This window comes from Sebastes umbrosus, chromosome 15 (assembly GCF_015220745.1).
Source record: "Sebastes umbrosus isolate fSebUmb1 chromosome 15, fSebUmb1.pri, whole genome shotgun sequence".
Lineage (NCBI taxonomy): Eukaryota > Metazoa > Chordata > Actinopteri > Perciformes > Sebastidae > Sebastes > Sebastes umbrosus.
In genome coordinates, this window is record NC_051283.1 from 18,242,701 (window position 1) to 18,265,823 (window position 23,123).

General features: G+C 40.4%; 1 protein-coding gene across 2 annotated transcripts in view; it reads right to left on the bottom strand.

The window, feature by feature from the left end:
• Positions 1-21,161, bottom strand: part of fam91a1 (family with sequence similarity 91 member A1) — a 28,502-nt gene extending 7,341 nt beyond the window's left edge. Inside the window, exons 1-17 of one of the 2 annotated variants that reach the window (XM_037795409.1) lie at positions 20,895-21,161; positions 18,411-18,495; positions 16,307-16,458; positions 14,407-14,464; positions 12,328-12,395; positions 11,883-11,996; positions 11,254-11,344; positions 9,517-9,579; positions 9,156-9,262; positions 8,941-8,979; positions 6,300-6,412; positions 5,794-5,900; positions 5,130-5,239; positions 4,924-5,010; positions 4,619-4,748; positions 1,799-1,947; positions 1,007-1,141 (exon numbers count right to left, since the gene is read on the bottom strand). In XM_037795409.1, the coding sequence (XP_037651337.1) occupies positions 1,007-1,141; positions 1,799-1,947; positions 4,619-4,748; positions 4,924-5,010; positions 5,130-5,239; positions 5,794-5,900; positions 6,300-6,412; positions 8,941-8,979; positions 9,156-9,262; positions 9,517-9,579; positions 11,254-11,344; positions 11,883-11,996; positions 12,328-12,395; positions 14,407-14,464; positions 16,307-16,458; positions 18,411-18,495; positions 20,895-20,966 (1,680 nt within the window). In that variant the 5' untranslated portion in view covers positions 20,967-21,161. Of the gene's footprint in view, positions 1-1,006; positions 1,142-1,798; positions 1,948-4,618; positions 4,749-4,923; positions 5,011-5,129; positions 5,243-5,793; positions 5,901-6,299; positions 6,413-8,940; positions 8,980-9,155; positions 9,263-9,516; positions 9,580-11,253; positions 11,345-11,882; positions 11,997-12,327; positions 12,396-14,406; positions 14,465-16,306; positions 16,459-18,410; positions 18,496-20,894 lie in introns of both variants that reach the window. The other variant, XM_037795408.1, reaches the window with a different exon arrangement.
• Between the last annotated feature and the right edge of the window lie 1,962 nt (positions 21,162-23,123).

Here is a 23,123-nt window from a genome sequence, read left to right on the forward strand (position 1 = left end):
CAAGCAAAGGATTCTTCCACAGCTGCTAATCACTGGACTGTGATGTGACGGACCGGCATCATGGGAGTACAGCAGCTCATCACTCACCATACTGAGTAGTGATGAATAAGAAGAAGAATGCTTTTCATATAATATAAAACTTAAAAAGACTCTTGACACAAGGTAGAGGGAAATGTTTCAGTACGTCTGTCCTCTACAACGGTAATTACATTTCATGTGTAATACATCATCACTCCCCCGTTCATACCAACATGTGAACTTGTCAATCGTCCACTCTGCCAAACATAAACTGATTAAAATAATTAAACCTCCCACCCTGCAGCTGATTTTACATGTCGTGACACTTGCATGGTTTTCCCTAACCGATTCAGAGCTTTTCCATGAAATTAAGGTGTTAATCTTTTCTGTTTCGTTCATTATTTCCAGCTCTTAAAGTGGTGAAGGAGTAAAAATACTACAGTTAAGTTCACTGTGAAGAAAAATAGTTAAATTGAACAAGATGGCAAGTAACAAGTAGAAAAATACAAGATGGTATGTTCCAATAAAGTGACCCATTTGCATGATATTACCTGTCCTCCCCTGAGAATTTACTTCATCAATTTCTCTTTCGCTCCCTGCCTCACATTCCCAAGATAGCTTAAAAAATTCCAAGACCATCGGGAAGCCTTGGAGGGGAAGAATGCAGATGCACGGTGTGGTATGCTTTGTTAAGAAAGGTTGACGGGCACGAACGAAACAGTGTTGAATTTCCCCTCTAGTGCTCTGATAATCAACTGAAACGGCAAGGTCAAAATTTAAAAGGGTAGAATTGAAAAAGTGTCCAATCAAATATTTCATCGGGCTCAAAAAGTAGTTTTTCTTATCACATTGTGGGACTTTTCTTATCTGACTTCAAAGAGATATCTTTAGCGTATACAGTATCTGTATCAGCATACATTTACCTCCTCAACTGTGTCCCTACACGTATTTAACCTACCTGCCTGATTAATTATTAGTTTGGGCTAACCTGGAATATGTCTGGCAGTTTGCGGAGCCTGGAGCCTTTGGAGAGCAGCAGAGACGGCGGGCCTTGGCCAGTCACATGATACAGGTATAGCTTGAACCAGATGGAGCTCACCTCGGGGATGGCCGGGCCAATGTGCTGCAGGGGAAAAACAAACATGGACACATAACGTAAGTGTGCAGAAATAGAATTAAAGCATACACATGTACACATCCTCAGATGGTTTTTCCATTTCATGTCTTACATGAACACATACTTCAAATGGACAAAAAAGGAGACAAAGGAGAATAACCGCCTGTGTTGTTCTTCTGTCGGAGAAGCAGAAATTGAAGCTGCTATTAGAGATGTGAGCGGAAAACAAAGAAAAGAACTCAGTGAATTCCACTTCACTGAGTCCCAGCAGTGTGAGAATAAACAGCAGCGTGAATGGCACAACAAGAGTTTAACTTCTTTCCTTCCGTCTCTCTGAGCTCAGCTAGAAAGCTGGAGTGTGGCCAGGCAGAGGAATTACTCATGAGCCTTGCCTCCCTTCCTTCCTCCCTCTCTCTTTGTGTAGCCTTGTTGTTGGGGGCAACTGCAGGCTGAGTGCCCACAAAGCATACACACACACACACACACACACAGTGACACAAGTTTGCGTACACACAGCAAGAGGGCAAACACACACACACGCACAAACGCATGAACTGACGACTAAAACAAAAACACACAACTCTCAGACAGTCAACATTTGATCCAACATCCCAGCGTGACGCACAGTACCCCCTCTGCTCTCCCTCCCTCCAGGCGTCATACCTGAGGCGTGCAGCTGCTGATGGGCCTGATCTCGTTGCTGAGCGGCGCCATTGAGACCAGCAGCTTGTAGTTCTTGTTGAGGACACGGCTGCAGGTGGCCTGGTCCAGACCCAGCAGGCTCTCACAGCGCAACATGTCCAAGGGGAAACCTAGTTGGGGGAAAAAATCAGGGACAGTTACAACTTCTATACAAAAGAGGCTGGGAACTCAGAGTGAGTTATTAGGTGTATGCATGTAGTTTGCATTCTTGTGTCTTCTGTGAAGTGACTGAAGTAACTGCAAGGAGAGTAGAAGAATAGAAGTCAGCAATAGTAGAACATTTAGGCTTGCTGTTTCCCGTTTCGCTGATACACAGAGCAGGTTAGGACATCTTCATTGGGAAAAACTGAAACAATCTGATGTTTGCACATTCAGTTAGGAAGAGATGTTATGTATATACACCGGACAGACATGAGACAACTACTCCTTTAAATGAAAAGAAGCATAGGAAGAGAGCAAATAAAGATCCTGGAAATTAATCTGCCAAGTGTGAATGCATCAAACAGTAACTGGGTTGAAGCAGTGGATCTCATCCATAGAGCACGGTAGAGATTCTTTCTTTGTAGCCGTGGTGTTAAGAAGACTGTTCTCTCCAAGGTAACTTGTAAAAAACGTCCTCTCAAAGGACACAAGTCTCAACTTGGCATTCTTGGATTTAATAATTACCTCTTGCCTCCTAGATATAAATCTAAGAGGCAAGAGGTGTTTGATAATTAATGAGATAAATCAGTACTAGAGTTTTGCAGACGCAAAGAACTGACCTGATGGACCTTGATGTTTATATTTATTCCACAGCATAGAGTGGAACAAACCCTTACAAAAGTCAATCACAGTACGCACTGAGACTGCTGCTGCACACTGTATTGTTTAAAGGAGGTTTGGATGCTGATTTTTGTAATGCAATAATAATGTATTATTATAATAATTTGTACCATTGTGGGCTTAGTTTAGCTTCAGCCAGCGGGCTCTCAGTGCACTCGCTCCTCAGCAGACGCCTGCAGCAGCAGCTGAGGACGACTGAGAGATAAGACAATCAGAAGTGAGGCACGCTGCCAAACCAAACAAACAGCATCTGGTGGCACGACGGTTGCTACATGGAAACTCAGAGATTTGCTTTGTCGTCGTTGGAGGACTCACTCTTTCTTGCTCCCCCTCGAGACACCAGTAGAACAATACAGCTTCATCTGGATTGACAGGCATATATGACCATATTCAAAAGAAACTATTCAGACGCAGGTGATGGGCGAAGCAGACAGCCGAGAGAGAGAGAGAGTGACACACACGTTTGCCAGAAGCAGCACAAACAGAAGATCCACTTCCTCTTTGTTGCTTCCAAAAAGACTTTCCAGTCTTATTTAGAACTTTCACATGAAAATAACTTTTAAATGCTTCATTACTTATTGATTTATTATTGAAGACCACAGAACAAGTTTTAGTAGTTGAATAGGAGTCATTTACAGTTGTTTGCCGCAAATTGTGGTAGTGATAGCTCAGACTATCTTTTCAATAATAAAGAGCCAAGATGAAAATTGGGAGAAAGTGTTAAACAGCTGCTGATTTGTTAACAATTAGCAACAGTTAACCCTCAAAATCGGATTTTTACACGATTAATTTTTGTCCCCTAATACTTACAGATACATTTCTGTTTATCACTCTAATTAATAAGCCACTTGTGCTTTGAATCATACACACATTAACACACACACACACACACACACACACACTCCTTCCTCCGTGTTCATTCTGCACATCCCAGCTCTCACCTTAAATTTCTGTCTGATTGATATTTGAAGCTTTGAAAGTGATTTTGAAACAACCATTACAAGATGTTGGCTGCATTTGTATCACAGATGATGTCAACTGTTGGCAACAAACTAACTACAAAGCACAGAGGGAACTGTGTGCAGACAGCAGACATAAATATGAGTTTCTATTTCATTAACTTGCTGTTGAGGCGGCAAAGGCAGTGAGAACTTGAAACAGAAACGAGCACTGAAGCTGCGTAATAATACACAAAAAACAATCTGGCCTCAAAACTGCCTATTAGCCACATGTATAGGTGTATGACGCCTGGATCTTACATGTATTTACTAGGGCTGTCAATCAATTAAAATATTTCATTGCGATTAATCGCAAATTAATCACACATATTTTATATCTGTTCAAAATGTACCTTAAAAGTGAGATTTGTGGGCTAATAGTCTTGCTTTATACAAATGTATGTATATAATTATTACTGGAAATCAATTAACAAGACTAAACACTGACAAATATTGTCCAGAAACCCTCACAGGTACTGCATTTAGCATAAAAAATATGCTCAAATCATAACATGGCAAACTGCAGCCCAACAGGCAACAACAGCTGTCAGTGTGTCAGTGTGCTGACTTGACTATGACTTGCCTCAAACTGCATGTGATCATCATAAAGTGGGCATGTCTGTCTGGGGAGTCTCGTGGGTACCCATAGAACTCATTTTCATTCACATATCTTGAGGTCAGAAGTTAAGGGACTCCTTTGAAAATGGCCATGCCAGTTTTTCCTTGCCAAAATTTAGCACAAGTTTGGAGCGACAAGCTAGTATGATAAGATTTCTAGTTTCACATGATGCCAGTATCATCACTATACCTTTAAAACCGAGCCCGCTATAACCTCCGAAAGATTGATTGCATTAATGCGTTAAAGAAATGAGTGGCGTTAAAACGATTTAGTTATCGACTTTGACAGCCCTAGTAATTACCCATGAAGGGGGTGACAAAGATGGTGTAACTGTATAATTACCTATATTTGGGATATCAGGTCCCTGGTCCTGAGTGAGTTCTTTGTTGTAGCGCAAGAAAAGGATGGTGTTTTTCAGGGTCAGAGCGTGGTCAAAATACCGCTGGGCCTCGCCCTCTGCTGTGCTCTCCACCTGGACACAGAGAAACCAGGAAATACATTCAAGTAGAGTGTTTGTGTAAACCTGTGAGCATCAAGCTATAATTTATTTTCTACACTGATTTAGTAACCTCGGATGTTTCATGACGGAGGCTTTATTAGATACACTAGCAAGTCTTTGTTTGCTTTGTTTCAATTGCAGGTCTCACCTTCTCTAACTCAGCCAGGAAGCTGTCCAGAGTCTCATCAGACAGCTTGCCCACCTCAAACATGGTCACTGCATGGCTCTTCAGGTTCTGATAGAGGGACAGAGACACAAAGGAATCAAGATGTACAGTCCGTGTCAAATGTCTCTCTTAAGCCTTTTAACATCAAGAATCTGTGTGTTTTCTCGTGTCAACATCCAGTCACTCACCGGAGACAGGTTGCCCATCATGAGGAAGGCTGTGAGAGTGGAGTCAAAGAGGAAGGCAATCCTCTTTGTTGGTGCAACTGGGATACTCAGGCTGCTTACGCTTCCTGTTTCTGCTACAGAGACAAAAAAAAGAACATATAACAAGAGCAATAACTGTGTGCAGGACCATGAATGCATGCAATAGCACACCTGCTTAGCTGTATCATTCATCACTTGAGGATATGAGCTTGTGATTTTATGAAAATGAAATGTGTTTACGAGGGCCAAGCCAAACCATCTTTGGGTTCTTTCTCAAATAATTTAAATTTGAATTGATCATTAACATGTAAATGTGGTTGATGAACAGACACGTTGACAATATCCAATTTGTTAGTCTGAGCAACCCAACAGCGCAGCCTTAACCTGCATAACAAAGTTAAAATTAGAGCACAAATGAAACCTTTTTAGACAAACATCTATTAATGTGAGAATTACTTTCAGAAGCATGATTGAGCTTTCTTAGGGATTAATTAGCACCGCTGCTTCAACACTTCTGAAGTAACTTTCAGAAAGTGCCTTGTGTGCATACATCAAGATGTGTATTCATTTGCATACACTGCAGCGTTTGTGTGTGTGTTTGTGTGTGTGTGTGTGTGGGTGTGTGCGTGTGTCTGGCCACACAGACCTTCTTCCAGACTGGTAGTGTCGGTGTCGGTGGCCGAGGAGCCTCCCTCCATGACCGGACTGCCCTGCTCCCAGGACAGCAGCATCTTCTGAGGGTCCACGGTGCTCCTAACAGAGGAAAGAAGAACCACATTGAGTGTAGTGTGTAGCGGGTTATTAAATTAAAATTAATTAAAATATTTCAACATTTAGAGAAATGTATTTTTTCCTGATGGAGAGCTTAAAGGATTTACTAGGTGTATATAGGTGGATGAATGGATGCTGGAGACCCCAACTGTAATTTTCTTCCCACATGAGATTGAGTATCCTAACATGCCAGTATCTAAAAGGTTGATTCATTTAAAAAAAAATAACCGGGAAAATGTTTACATTTAAATTTTGGGGGGCAAATTGCTTCTAAAAATGTAAAATAATGCTAAAGTTAATGGGTGAGCGTGGTTCAACACGTGGCACCACTATCAGTTTTAAAGAAGTGGTGGACGGTTGATATTGGCTGCCTGTACATACCTGAGTCTGTTGACAGATGGGGCGTTCTTCCAGCTGGGGTGGAGCTGTTCTGAGGTGATCACCTGACCTTTCTTTACAGCGAAGCCGAGACGACAGTACATGGAAACTGCATTCTGATGAAACATAGTAAAAACACAGTCAATAGACGTTTGATCCACACAAATCTGATACTCTTTCACTGTCACATATCATCAAGCTGTGACCTGTCACCCCTATCGAGGTGAGTTAAGGCAGCAACCTCTGGGTCCAAAAAAATGTGAAGCCGAAAAGTGCCTTAAACTTTCTAATAGCCAGCAGGGGGCGGCGACTCTGGTTGCAAAAAGAAGTCTGATTGTATAGAAGTCTATGAGAAAATGACCCTACTTCTCACTTGATTTATTACCTCAGTAAACATTGTAAACATGAGTTTATGGTCTCAATCGCTAGTTTCTAGTCTTCTTCAATACAGCATGATGTTCATTTAGTCAATTATGGTCCCATTTAGAGCCAAATAGACCATAAAGCAGGGTATGCTTTAGGGCGTGGCTACCTTGTGATTGACAGGTCGCTACCACGGCGTTGTCCGGTCTGGGAGTTGTTCGTTTTTTCGTGTTACAACGTTAACCCTTTCACAGTGTGTTGAAAGTTAACTGTAACATTTTGGTCGCCTAAAAATGTCTTATTTAGCATTCGGTGATACTTAGCTCCACCCTCTCGTGTCACTTTTGGTCGCAAAACAACAAGATGGCAACGGACAAAAAGCTTGTGGCTTCCACAAACCAGTGGGTGACATTATGGTGACTATGTCCACTTCTTATATTCAGTCTGTCGGCGAGTTTTACTTTAGTAGGGGACACACAATGAGAATGAGGAATGAAAAAGACAGACAAAAAAGTGGATCTCACCACTTACTCACAGTAAAATGTCTTGAGACTGTGGCTGGAAAAAATGGTAGCTCTCATTTTTTTTTTTACAACAGATTTCTTCCTGTTTGATTGCTGCTTGCTTGAACATCGTCTCAAAATGGTGAGTGGTGCTCTTATATTCAAAGGAGTTGATGAAAAAACCTTACACTTACTGTTGACGGTTTTTATCACAGATTGTTTTTCTCCTACTAGCTGCAGTGAAAATAACGGACACTACATCATTGTCTATGTTTAGTCCGGTATGCACAGGATTTAAAAATGTTCGTTAGTGTTTCAGATTTCAGAACTATCTATATACAATGTAAAGGATGAAAACATGTGTAGCCCAAAAGATGTAACCAATTTGATGGACTTGGTTCGCTAGTTATAAGATGATTGCTTCTGTATCCTATTGTACTGACATCAATGTTGACTTGTGAGGGTCTAAAAGAGACTACCTGAATACGATTTTGGGTGATGTTCTCTCTACACCCAACAGGATCTACAATAAAAAGTCATTACTTAATGTCTGGTGACTCAAAAAGGAAAAAAGGTAACACTCTGTACTTTCCACTAAACAGTTGGCTGGCTTTTTCATTATTTCCTTAATTTAAGATTTGCCTTGCTGTTAAATCTTTTATTCAGACTGAACGGGCCACCTCAGTCAAGTACGGTGGGCTTGATTGCTTTCTGCACCTCAACACCCCTGAGGTGCAAGCTGAGGTCAACTCTGTGTCATCCTCTTATCATATCAAAAGAAGCACAGTGAGGTCATTACACAAGAGAAAGTTAAACTCAAGTCACGATGGGAGAAGTTCGGCACAAAGGAGGCCTCTCAGACATCTCAATCATCTCTGAAGTTGCAGGGTTTCTCCTGGAGAATCGCTGCCTTCAGCCACTTCTCGTAAGTGCTGCTTTTCAGCGGCAGGAATAAAATGAGACCGAGGGACAGGGGAGTTCAGCTCTTCACACTGCAAGTCACAACACTGAGAGGGAGTTTGGCTCGGTGTCTGATAGAAACTGAATAGGAAACTGGGGAAAACTGGGTCAAACTCGAGCACCAATTCAACTGGAATGGTGCTGCTCAGCCCTCTGGTAGATTCATGGGGCATGACGGATCTAACCTGAAACAACGGGTGTGTGTGTGTGTCACAGTCTATCTCTTAAGTGTATATCTGTGTGAGTGTGTATCCAGAATGAAACAGACAAAATTGAGCAGAAATATCTACTTGCTAGGCTACATAATATCCCTGCTTCTCTCCTCGGTTTGCACACCATTTCATTTGAAATGTCTCCAGCAGCAAAAAAAAGATAGCAATGCCAATGTTCTACTGAGATAAAATTATATAATATATATTTACACAAAAAATTGCCAGTCATCAAATCTAATAATAGCACACCTTTGGAAAGCAAATTCAAAAGGAAGAAGGAACTGAGAAATGTTTTTTAATCTCTCAGATTTGATGCCAAACTTAAATCCCAATATTTGGCTCCAAAACATCCATTAGCAAAAAAAAGGCTGTTCACTTTATTTCTTTGTACTGCTGCATTGTGTGCCTTCAAGCATACAAAGAGGCAAAAAGCATGTCTCAAAATCTCTTCAAAACCACAGTCAAACCGGAGGAAAATTGCCTCCCCGTTTTAGCGGGGCCATATCCCCAAGATATACAGTTTTTTTCCTTCCAATTGTGAAAAACAGTACTTCAGTCTATACATTACAATACGACGCTCACATTCTGCAGCAAGTGGATACCCACCTTCACTAAGTCCAAGTCAATCTCCAACACATTCGCCAGCTGAGAGGCACCGAGGAAGGAAGGATCAGGAGAGAGAGGGAGAAAAAAAAATAGGACTCAGTTGAAAAGTTGATCGATAAACACACACACACACACACACACATACACACACATAATCATTTTACATTCAATGCGCACAGCAGGCGAGAACAATAAAGCACATTTCTAAAGCCTACCTCCGCCACGTTCGTCTGCTCATCAATGGACACAAAGATTTTGTAGAGAAGCGTTTCGAAGTAATCGCCCTGGACGCGGTTCATGACAAAGCCTTCCAGCGGGGGCACTGAAAGAACAATTTCACAAATGTTTTTTTTACATTGTTTTATTTTGCAATTAAATTTGTTCTTTGTAAATACTGGATGTATCTGTAATGACGCTATTAGGCATCGTTTCAGATCAGTCCATTACCCATAATGCTCGCTTAAGTTCCCACAGGTGTAATTTAGGTACATACAGTGTTTAGTCGAAGTAATAATTCAGGGGAGAATGATGGCAGGGTGTTTAAACACACATACACATACACACACATTAATGTACCTGAGATGCAGCTGTCATCAGATATGGGTACATCCAAGTAGATGAAGCCCCGGTTGTACAAGCCTGGAGTAAGAAGACAAACACACAATAATAGTCTGTTAGCATAATTGACATAGTGTACGTTAACATTGTTGTTACCACATTCAGAAAAATAAATCCTACTATAAAAACTATCTAGTTATTGATCATATGTACAATTTTCTGTTCTACACATATGAGAATGGTGGACAAAATTCCAGCCAATTAAATCTCATTTGAACAGCTCCTTGTATTCAGATTGCCCCGTGTCTCCTGTATTTAATTGTATTTGTTCCCACTCAGTCACCAGCACTCCAGTGGCCGAGGTTCATGACTGTACATACTCTTCTCTAATTAACATTTAAGCTGCACGGACACAACCTCAGTCCCTGTGCTTCATCTTTGAAATTCACACCAGCACACTGATGAGAAACCTTAAACTGCAACATTAGTATCAGCTGCTATGTTCGCACTGTAAAAGACCTTTGCCACTTGCTAGCTCAATTTCAAAGATGCAAACTCGTTTATCCAGCAAATGTCATTTTTTCTTGACTTTTATATAAAAATACCATTACTTTTATTTTCCTGAGAAACAATGAAGTTTTCAAGGTTAGTTCATGCTGTACCAGCAGGTAGAGTTTAAACCAAGTTGAACCAATAAATCTCTTTCTGTCCCCAACTGCTATTGAACTTTTTAATGATCCATCTGCACTAATATACAGTTCAAACAGCAAATATTTACAATAATACTAAATCTCAAGATGTCGTTGAAAAAAAATTGGAAAGCTGTAAAGAAAACAAATCTTTGGAGGCAAATGAACCAGATCAAATTTGGGGGGGGGAAAGCAATCCACTCTGAAATGCTTCGTGCAAAATCTTGAGCTGTCACAAGTTTCAAATATTTAGTCCACCTCAATTTACATATATAAAAGGGAACAGAATATTAGGATGACAGAACGCTTATGCGCCGCTTGTGTCTCGCTTCCAGTGGGGATTCCAAGTAACGTAAAAATCTATGAAGGTCATTTTTTACTAAGCTTCAAAGAATGTTGAATACTAAAAGAAAAATTTAATGGGATTTAAAACTTGAATAATACCCAGAATGTAGGAAAGATGTGGCCAATTTTAAGGTTTGAATGGAGTTTCTACCTGAAAGTATGAATGAGTAGAGAAGGGTTCAAAATGCATGAAAACGTGTGAGAATGTTTCAATCCTGAACATTTCGTCCAATGCCGATTTTTTTTCTGGAAAACTTGGAATATAATAAGTATGAAGGTATGAATGCTAAAAGTAATAGCAATAATTGAGTTGAACGTTTTGATGTTTGAAAGAAGTTTCTAAGTTGAAAAAATGTGTAAGGAGATGAATGACAAAAAACACGGCGTAATAATAATAAATGCTTCCAGCATTCACACCAATAAAACACCTTCTACTAACTGTGGCCTTGATTTAACTTACAACTGAATTTGAAGGAATTCATCTTTTCTTTGACCAGACTGAGGGTGAAAAAAGTTGTTTTTGTGCCATTAAAATTAAAATTATAAAACACATAATCCTACAAAACTAGAATTTTGGCAGTTCTTGCTAAATAGGCATACAGTTTTATTATTAGAATAATGAGAAAACAAGGTGTAAACGTCATTTATAATTTGATTGTGATTTTGATGTAAGCAGATACAGCTGTTTTAAATGGGAACATAAGATGTGACAGATACTCACTTAAGACCACATTGTACTCCGTTGATCCAGTCAGCTGAGGACCAGAATCTATCATCTTATCAATGGCTTTCTTCTCTGCTGGAGAACAGATCTGTAATTACACACAACAAACACACAACATTAGAGCACACCTGTACATGTGGCTTTGTTTGTCAAAAAATCCCCTCCAGTGAACTACAGTGGTAGTGCAGTCTCTGGCAGGATGAATACGTTTGCATATAATAACTGTGTGGATTCCTAGACTGCTTTCCACTGTTTCTTTTTTTTTTCTTGTGGAGAGGAGAGGAACTGTTGGGAACTTGGCAGGTATTTATTTTTAGTCAGGTGAGATCTCCACAGTGCAGGAGGCTCATGGGATGAACGATTGTAGCTTAGTGGGTAACGTGTATGAATTTCAATGACAGCTCAGGTTAAAAATCAAACCAACACACATCACTCTCTTAGTTATTTTGTAGATCAGTATTGAAAACTTGACAAATCTCCCTTTAACTATGTGATTAACTATGAAAAAATCATGCAATAAATTGTGATTAAATATTTTAATCGATTGACAGCCCTAATCTAAACACATGTCTATTATCAATTCAACTGAAACATTGAAAAGAAAAGAAGTAAAACCATTATCTCACCCTGATATCGTCCTCGGTGATGTAGCCTGTCTGTGCCGTCCACCACGGCTCCACAGAGATCTCCACTGGTTTGGCCGGTAGCAGGTCCCGCGCTGATTTCCTGCGGAAGAATTTCTGACAAAATAGACAAAGGGGGACGCAGGTGAGATGAGATTGAGTCACTAAAATCAAATAAACATGGCTATTAAGTGCTAATATTGTGATTTTGAGTGTGCTACATATTCTATTATATTTACATTTATGAGGCTGTGTCTGCATATTGAGAATTGCTATGTCATTTGTTGTTGACCACCCAATCAGGGGAGATACAGCTGGATTAAATATTCAGTATTCCCATACTCATTTTACACTAAATGTGCTAACATGCACAAATCTATGAGCTTAATGTATGAGGTGTTCTTCTATAAGAGCTCAATTAAAAGGTTATATTAGAAACATGTCTTACTTTGGAAGACCTGCACTGGTTCATTAGGTCAATGTACTGGTTTCTCCCGATGCCAAGCAGCCGCAGACCTGTGGGATGATGAGAAAATGAGCAAGTCAATAAAACTCAATCATGCCTCAGTAACTGGCCATGAACTTGTATTCGCCAAGGCGAATAAACCTGGCTGCAGTGCAGCTGCAAAAGTGTCTGGTATTTTTCAATTACAGGCTCCGAGGCTTTACAGAAATTACAGCTAGAAGCAAGAAGTTTGAGAATTACTTTTTCTGGGTATTTCAAACTTCATATTGGAGTTACCCCGGAGAAAGAAGGAGCTTGACGAGTAGCAACAGTGACTCATCCAAACTCTGCTGAGGGAGTACGTCCACACAAATACCCACACACCTTCTCTGAGACAATCCCGACACCCACCCACACACATGAAAGCCCGACTAATCCATCGACCAACAAACACGGAGGGATCTCTTAAGATAAGAGTGAACGTGTGCATGCATTTCTATCTGTAATTAAATTAAGACTAGTAAAGTCTGTGTCTGAGAAAATACTGGCCCAAAAAGCAAAAGTGTTATAGCCTGTAGAGTGGTAGAGGTATGCAAATGTTGGCCCTAAATCCCACCTTGTCCCCTCCTCTAGACTATGATGCACAGCCTGGAGGGGGCAGAGCAAAATGTGCTGGGACGGCTGCCAATGCAAACAGGGACCAGTCAGGGATGCTCGCATTTCGGCCTCCCAACGCAGCAGAATTCTACACGCGCATCCTGCTGTTTCACCGAGACACAACACACAAACATCCGCCCACGTAAAACTCTCTCTCACACACTCTCACTGCCTTCTCCATCCACCCACTTCTGCATGACACACTTCCAAAGCTCCTCCAGGGAGATTAGAGGAGAGAAGCCCCTGCAAGCACGGCCCGACGGCCTGCTGGCAGCCTTCTGTCTCCACAGCGTGAAGGTCCTGTATAGCCAGGACTCAGCCACTCACAGGCCAACGCCAAAGCTCGTTTCACTTGACAGCAGAAAGTCAGATAATGCTACAACTGCCCGCACACTTGATTTTCAGCTTTGACGCAATCTATATCTGATTTTGCAATAATTTCAGAGGAACACAGCTCTTCTGTGATGCAGTGATAGGAAAGGGCCTGTTTTGTTTTTTGAGAAGCGATTTCGATTCACCATGAAATGGGATTTATATCGGTCAATCCAGAACACACTTGGCCAGTGTTCTGGTTTGGTTATGGAAATACATTGAAATGTTTTAGGTTGATTAGTAATGCTAGTCTGTGGGTTTGAAAACCATTTCTCTCATAAACCATCAAAACCAGTGTGGGATTTGTTTGTTATTCAAGAGAAGTAGTAGTAGGCTTTCTAAGAAAACTCATGCCTCCACAACACAGAAGCAAATCGAAAACACTTGGACGAAAAACAGATGCATCTGTCAAGAAAACTGAGCAACAGACATATGCTACTCTTGCCAAAAGGCTGACATCCAGCTGCCAATCTTCGTCCTTATCAACAAATAAAAAAAATACCCAACTTCCTAAAAAACACAGATATGCTATGTGTTAGAAAAAACAGTTTTACAAAAACAGAAGACCACATTTCCTAAAGCTGAGCGTGACGTCTTCAAATTGTTTGTTTTGTCCGACCAACAGTCCAAAACTCAAAGATTTTCACTTTATAATGATACAAAACACACATAAAAAACTGAATTTTCACAACTGAGAAGCTTGAATTAATGGAATAATCAATTGTTCCAGCTCTAGTTTCATTATAGGTGCTTAAGAACTGATATGCACTATGAATAACTAAACACAATGTCAGATAACCTTTGAAGATTGTCAGTTTAAAGTGCCCCTTTAATACCCTCATGACCCTCATTCAAATCCTTAAGCTTCTTGAAAACTTAGCATCTTATCACTGTGACTGTTCTCCCACCTCATACGCTGACAGCCCTTCAAAAACAAGAACTGGGAAAGATGTAAAAGAAGAGACCAGAGATACAGAGAGAGCAGGAGTGTAAGGTACACAGAACACCAGTAAAGTAATTTCAACAGTGTGAGACAGAAGGTGGGAAACTCACAGTCAGCAGCAGTGAAGTTGGGCAAGGAGTCGTAACTCTTCTCACTGTTCATGATATCCTGGAGGTGCAAAAAATGAGAAAGGAGAAAAGACAAATTAAACTCATTTTCCCCTTCCTCTTTCTATGTCCCCCTGCCTCTGATTAATAACAGGATTAGCAGATCTTGGCGGCCGTGCTAATTTCTACAACGCATTTTCATTAAGTGCTTAAGACGGATTATCAGAATATGACACATCCTTCCTTCGGCAATTCAGTGGCCACAATTAAAGCTCAGTCAAGTTTAGTTTAGCATGCATAGGAAAGCCTTTTTTAAGCATGAGCTGAAAACTAAATGGTTTGTCTTTATTCATGTTTATAAGAGCACTGGACATATTAGTCACTTCTGTTCTGATGAAATGGGAAGTATGCTGAATGTGGAACAATCAAATGTGGCAGTTGGCATCTGCACACCTCCTCTCTGTGTTTACACGTGGAAAGTTATGGAAATACATTTGAGGGCATTATGCAAAAAAATTACACAATACATATATTGTATCTGTAATCAGCTTCAAGTGCAAATTGATCTGACCTACAGATTGTGGGTTCCTCAAGTGACACTGATATCAGCTTGTCCATCATCTCTACTTTCAGAGATGACCTCCAATCTGTTTCAGACAGCTGAATCTCCTCTCACACACCAGGGTGCACGTTTTGCTGTATGCTGTCTCTATTTTTTACATGTTTAAAAAGTGGTTGCCACTGATGGCAACCAAAGGCCAAGAATCGGTTGCCAATGGTAACCTGGCAACCCATACTGCCGAGCCCTGCTGTAATATGGATTACTTTTAAAAAAGCGGCACTCCCAGCCGTGTGAACACATGGGCTCAGTCTTTGTAATCTGATTGATAATGCTGGAAGTCAAGGAGAACCCGGCTGGTCAAAGTCTCAAAGAGAGAGAGAGAGAGCGGTGCTCTGTGAGTGCGAGCCCGACTGTGCCCGCCTCAAACAACACACTGAGCTTTATCAATGAGAGTGAGCCGTCATGCAGACACAGCCCAAACTGACTGCAGAGCAAACAGACGAAATGTTAGCTGGGTGTGTTTTTCCTGGGATCAGTCCTACTCTATGTCCCCATGAGCTGGTTCATGAGGCTTCGCTAGACACTGACTGACACCTAGTGCCTGACTTATGCCAAGTCTATCATCATAGGAAATACATTACACCACATGCAAACTCTAAAACTGAAGAATATTTTATTGACGAAGGTTGCGTCAGAAATTCCATACTAACATGCTATTTAGTACACTAAAACAGTATGTGAGATTTTAAGTATGTCCGAAACCTTAGTATGAAACTAATAGTACACGTATTGCATAGCCAGCCAATGACATACACAGGTTTCTCCTCTATACATACTCCACAAAAGGATAGCTTTTTTCTATTCAGGTGTACCATAACGTGGTAAGTAACAAAGAACACATTACACATGGCAGCAGGGGGTTGTAAAAAGCTCAGATCCTTCTTATTATAATAGCTTCTTGGATTCCCTGTTTTGTCTGAAACTGCCATTTCCGCAGTGGTTTCCAGGGATGCCAAAATTTAAGACATTGTTCATTTTAAATTAACAGAGACTGGATGTTTCCAAGCCAATTAGACAATCTTTGCTGCTGCACAATAAGAATTCCTGCTCTTCGCCTTTGAGCTTACCCAGCTCATTGTTGTGAAAGCACAGATGAAAATGCAAAATCACCATGTTATTGTCTTGGGTTTCAGAAGAAAAGGCGATGCTAGAGGACTGAATCAGCCAGAGCTTTCACATACTGCGTGTACAAAGATAGACATTCAGGTGTAAGCTTAGCCTTTTCCACATCAAACACCCATCTTCCCTTTTCTCTCCTGCAATGCAGCAGAAGTGGCTTACCTCCATGATTCCGATGTAATATGAGAACGGAGTGACTCGCAGCCCTTTGACCATGATGTCCGACAGGTGGTAGGGGTACAGCATCAGGTGTTCCCGGCTGTACTTCAGGAGCTCCTCGTAATACTTGCGCTCATCCTTCCTCACGTGGCGCACTGCTCATAAAAACACACACAGCAGTCAGGTCACAACCAGAGCGTTCAGAGTGTTCACTTCCAGTAAATCTAAACCAGACCAATCCAGGTTAAAAAAAAAGAAAAAAAGAGTATTGATCAAGTGCTGAACAAGCTCCAGAAGGTCACAAGGGAAGTAAGACAATTAACTATATAGAGTGTTTATCATTATACAGCTCTTTAGAGACATATTAATGATTACAACGATAGTGTCGATATCACTCAGTCTGCATTACCCGTTCAGACACATATAAGTGCACCAAGAGGGGAATCATATTACTGTGATTCCAGGTGTGTACCTGTGATATGTTTGTTTGCAAGTAGGGCTGCACCATTTAGTGATAATTTTGACTGAGATTGCAACTGCAATATGATTTGCGATATAAGAGGGGATGATCATTTTTACATCATTATTGTCATTTTCATTGAAAAAACATATTAATATGATTATGGTGTGATTTTTGCAGGGATCTGTACAAAACAAATATGCTTTCTTAAGTCTATAGAATATATTGTATAGGCCAGGAGATCGCTGCAGAACGACAGTATTTAATTTAAAATGGTATTTTGACACATATTTCACATTTAAAGTACGAGTGTGTAACAATTAGGGGGATCTATTGGCAGAAATGGAAATATTAATAAGTATGTTTCCTTTAGTGTATAATCACCTGAAAAAAATAATGGCTTTGTAGAATGAGCCGTTTATATCTACATACGGAGCGGTTCCTCTTCACAGAGCCGGCCGCCATGTTTCAACAGTAGCCCAGAACGGACAAACCACTGTGTTCAATTTTCCTGCTTGAGAGAACGTTACTCGCTCTGTAGTTAACCCTCGCCGTCACTCCACTCAGCCGCCAGGAAACAAGACACAGGAAACCTCTGTTGGTCTGGAGGAGCTGCAGCATTTATTTCTGCACAAACTGCGGATTCCACTGAACATTCACTTGATGTTCTCAAAGCTAAACTAACTCTGTCTTCTGCTCCACTAGCTCACCTTTTCACTCACATCGCACACATTCGCCGCCGCCGCCGCTCTCTCTCTCTCTCTTGTTTCACCACTCACTTCCCACAAACGCACACACACTCTACACACTGGATCTGCTATTCTCCAAATGACCCACCCGCAACCTCACCACTAGATGCCACCATATGTTACACACTGGTCCTTTAACAAATATTACAGAAGACCATATTGCGATTTCGATAAAATTTTGATTCATTGCGCAACCCTATTTGCAAGCTGACCGGGCCTGGTGCAGTTACAATTTACACTAAGCTGACTGTTTTTATATACACCAAGTTAAAGCTAATGCAGTCTAAATAATAAGATATTTTTTTGCAGGGCTGTTGTATGCAATTCAATTCAAAACTTATTTAAATCTCGAAAATAGTTGAGGTTGCCCTCATTTGCAATGATGACAAGAAATAGTTCAACAGATTCAACAGAGTTCAACAGATTAAATAAAGCGAAACAAAAAAGGACAATACTCAATGAAAACAATTGCACACTGAGGTGAAGTGGTTTGAGATCATCGTCTTGAATTGTCCAGGCGTAGTGAGAGCAGATAATTCATACATGTGTTTGGTCTACAAAAACTAAAGGCATATTTTCCCAGTTCAAATTAAATCTGCGGGACTCGAAACATTATACAGTTATAGAGCGAGTTTGGTAGGGTCCTGTTGTCCAGTCTAGCATAGGTGGTGAATGTCAAATAAGGGATTTATGAATGAAAAGATGAAAAGAAAGAGAGATGAAAAGCTAAATGTACCTGATAAACTGGAAACTCAACTCACATGCCTTATTGTTGAGCTATTTAATGCAATAGTAATTATTTGCTCTTTGTCTTTTACTCTTACAATGACTAATCATGCTGTGTCAGTACAAGGTGTGTGTGTGTTTAGCACAGGCGTGAGGGACAAACATAACTCACCTAGGTTATTGCGGAATCGCAGCTGGTTGCGGATGCTGTACAGCAGCACATGCTTCTCATACTCACGCTGAGAGTTCCCCAAACACTGCAGAATAAAAACACACAGCACACAGGTGAGGATCATGGCTGGATTAACCTGCTAGGGGGCAAAATGAGCTTTTAACCACACATTCTGTAGGAGCGATTTGTTGTTTTTAGTTGTTGTTTTTCTAATATTAACAAAGTATTGTTTGAATTATTATTTTAGATGTTTACTTTACTTAGACTAAATGTTTTGTTTTCTTTTTATTTAGTTTAATTATTTTCTTGTTTTGTGCATTTAGTTTTTTTTGCGTAAGGCTAATTAGAATTTTTCTTTTGTTTATAAATTGGATAAAACTGTTGGCACCCGTGGTTATATAAGTACGTAGGCAGGTATAGGACCAGCATTCACCTGGGTGAGCTTATGGTTTTTAGCAGAACAAGAGAGGCAGCGACATCAATGTTTTCTTTGTGCTTTGTTTGCTTGCTTTGTTTGATAAATAAATAATCAAAAACACATACATGTTGCAGGGACAATGGACTCTTTTGCCTGCATAATTCACATACCCATGGCGCGTCAGTGGCCCTTTAATTTAAGTTTGATTTTGATTTTTACGACAAATGGCCACTACACCTTACCTCCCACTGTCTGTGCATAATTTCCCATGGTGGAATATTTCCTGGCCCCAATTAACAGTGACATTTTCAGTGTCATTATAAAATTCACTGTTTTTGATATCAGCAACTGTGCATTCATTCAGTAACAGTGGGCCACCGACTACAGCAATCTCTGGCCTCTGGAACTTATTATATCCACACAGTGAGAGGAATACAGATTTTAAATTTAAGAGAAAGCACACACCCTGAATTTAAATGTCGCAATCTGCATCAGGGGAGAAAAACATGGTGAATCCCTAAAATTTTCAATTATATTAGCACAAAGTAGTTGACACACCATAGGCCTTAAGGTCTGGGCCCCCCCTGGAGATATGGAGCCTCTGGGCAGGTACCCACTTTCTTTACTTGGTAATCCATCTTTTCACACATCAGTGAGAGGAATACAGATTTTACATTTAAGAGAAAGCACACACCCTAAATTGAGATGTTGTAATCTGCATCAGGAGAGAAAAACTTCCCTAAAATCCCTAAAAATTGTCAATTATATTAACACAAACCAGTTGACACACAACAAGCCTTGAGGTCTGAGGCCCCCTAAAGGTATGGGGGCCTATGGGTAGTTGCCCACTTTCTCTGCTTGGTAATCCATCTTTGGTGAGGATGCACAGCGTTCACTTACAGTATATTTTATCCAGACCAATCCAGGTTAAAAAAAAAAAAAAAAGAGTATTGATCAAGTGCTGAACAAGATCCAGAAGGCCACAAGGGAAGTAAGACCATTAACTACATATAGTGTTTATCATTATACAGCTATTTAGAGACATATTAATGATTACAACGATAGTGTCGATATCACTCAATCTGCATTACCTGTTCAGACACATATAAGTGCACCAAGAGGGGAATCCTATTACTGTGATTCCAGGTGTGTACCTGTGATATGTTTGTTTGCAAGTAGGGCTGCACCATTTAGTGATAATTTTGACTGAGATTGCAACTGCAATATGATTTGCGATATAAGATGGGATGATCATTATTACATCATTATTCTCATTTTCATTGAAAAACATATTAATATGATTATGGTGTGATTTTTGCAGGGATCTGTACAAAACAAATATGCTTTCTTAAGTCTGTTACTGTGATTCAAGGTGTGTACCTGTGATATGTTTGTTTGCAAGTAGGGCTGCCCCATTTAGAAAAAAATATCAAATTGTGATTATTTTGACTGAGATTGCAATATGATTTGCGATATTAGAGGGGATGATCATTATTCTCATTTTCATTGCAAAAACATATTAAAATGATTATGGTGTGGTTTTTGCAGGGATCTGTAGAAAACAATTTTCTTAAGTCTATAGAATATGGGATGCAGCTCAAACAGCAAGGAAAGCTGCTGTACAATATGTACATACACCCTCCTCCACTTCACCACGACATGTTGGCATAATGGCACAAAGTATATGCATGCAGGAGGAGGAGGGATTCATGCAGACAATAAATAGTAAAACAAGTCAGTCTATATATATATATATATATATATATATATATATATCACATTGAGCACACAGGTGGAAATGCAACATTTGCATCTGGCATCATGTGACCACCTATCAAACCCATCATGTGTCATGTGATGCCAGTAGTGTAGCTGTATGTAAAGATGGCCAGCTGTGTCTCTACAGCTGAATGGTGAAGCCCCTGCAGAGGTTACAGCGACTCACTGACAGCTGCTTGTATGACAGAGAGAGAGCACCGCGGTGACATTGACAGCTTCACCCGCACAGAGGTGTCTCTCCTCTCACCTCTCACCTCTCACCTGGTGGACACGTAAAGACACGGTACCTGTTTGACGTTAGCTGGCAGTTTGATCCACGGGTAGTTCTGCCTGATGTGGAATTCAACGTCCGTGTTCATCTCTAGTTAGCTGCTAGCTGGCTAACAGCAGAATCCCTCTAGTCGGTGTTTAACGGGCTCTCCGGTGAATCCACGGTGGCTTTAACCCCCCCCGACACCCAACGACCAACCGAGAGAAGAGAGACCCCCCAGGACAGATTATTACCCGGTGATTATTCTCCTTTACAATAAAACGCTCACTCAACGGTCACTTCCTTGTTGTATTTTCGAACAAGCCGTTCGTCACGCTCGTGGCTACATTCGTCACTTCCTGTCGAGGCGTGACGGTGGATGATGTGAATGGAGCTCGAGAGCTCGAGAGAGAGAAGAGGGTGACACATTATTATAGAGGTGATGGGGATTATCAATCCTCATTATAATGGCATGTAAAATCATTTTTCACCTTAAAAACTCGCCTTTAAAGGATAGTTCTTATTCTATTTTCTAATTGTCAACAAAAAGAAAGAAAAGACAAACAATTTATTTTTGTTTATAGCTTATATTGTATATTGGTAGAATTTCAATTTTTTTATTCTTATTTTATTCTAACGTTTTTATCTATTCTTTGTTATTATACTGCTTATTTGCACCAACAAAACCAAAGCAAATTCCTAGTGTATACCTCTTACACCTGGCAATAAACACGATTCTGATTCTGATTCTGATTCTGATGTGTTGGTCCATCTCAGTCTCAGCACCATTCATTCCTGAAGATGAAAATCTTTAAAGGGACTGTTTGTAAGAATCAGAAATGGCTGTTAACAAAGTTTCACAAGACACGGGAAACCTCTGCTGGTCTGGAGGAGCTGCAGCAGTTATTTCTGCACAAACGTCCACTGTACATTCACTAGATATTCTCAGAGCTACTAACTCTTCTGCAGTGTGTAGTGAGCGCGCATAAACGTGAGGTGGAGCGAGCTGAGTGAAGGCAAGCAGGCAGAGGAGCAGAGGAGCAGAGGAGCAGAGACTCCAGCCCTGGAGACCAAAGCTACGGTCTCCCCCGCGTCCTCCGACCGCGGCAAACACTGTTTTGCAAGACGGGCTTCACTAAATATAACTTTGTGATTTTGGTGCTTCCGTGTAGTTTGTGTTGGAGTCTGAGTCTGATTAATTTATACGTGTAAGAAGTCACAAACAGTCCCTTTAAAAATAGATGATGAATATTTATATAAGCCTATGGAACTTCCTCAAACAGCGGGTCACTGTAGTTTTTAGCAAACGTTACTCAAACAGCAGTAAATAGTGTAGTGACTATTTTCAGCTAGGTATTAATACACAGTTGGCACTCGAGTGAGTATTTACAGCAGGAGGACGGTCGGTGTATGTGGGGTCGACTCAAAATAAACTACAATGCCCACATTCATGTCACCCAGTGTGCCTCATTGATGTGTTTTTAATAGTTTTAGGACAACAATGGAGGTCTATATAGCCTCAGAGGAATAAGATATATCAGGGTTGTCTGTCACTTTAGAACAGGGATGCACCGATCCGACTTTTTCAGTCCCGATACCAATAGCGATACCTGGGCTTTGGATATCGGCCGATACCGAGTACTGATCCGACACCAGTTTTTAATTAATAAGCTGTAAGCTGTATATAAATATAGAATTGAATTTAATGGATCGGCCCCATTGTCACCGCTATCCGACCCAACTATTTGAGTCGGTATCGATATTAGTATCGTTATTGGTGCATCCCTACTTTAGAATAACATTAAGTAGATAATGACAATGGTGCCTGGTCATTTTCTTAACTGAACAGTATTTATCATACATTCTTACAGTAACATATAAAACCTCATGTTTGCAATAAAACCATAGGTCTAAATCAAAATGCACTTTTAAAGAAATGTTTTTGCAGAATTTGAGTAATTATTGTTACACGATATCAAAAGCAAACATAGACAGTTGACATTTATTTAAAATAGAAATGTATTTTTTATTTGGCTTTTCAAATTGCTTCGAAAAAAAAATTAAAATAGTACAAGATGAAGATTAACCTCTGGACATTTTCAGTGAGATCCGTCCCGTGGATTTAAATAAATATCCCCAAAGCCATGACTAGATTTTCTGCAGCAGGAATATCAGTGGATTAAGATGGCAAAAGTGGAAAACTCTAATCTTCATCTTGCACCTCAACCTGCAGTTATTAAGAAACTGGTCTTTGTCAGATTTTGAG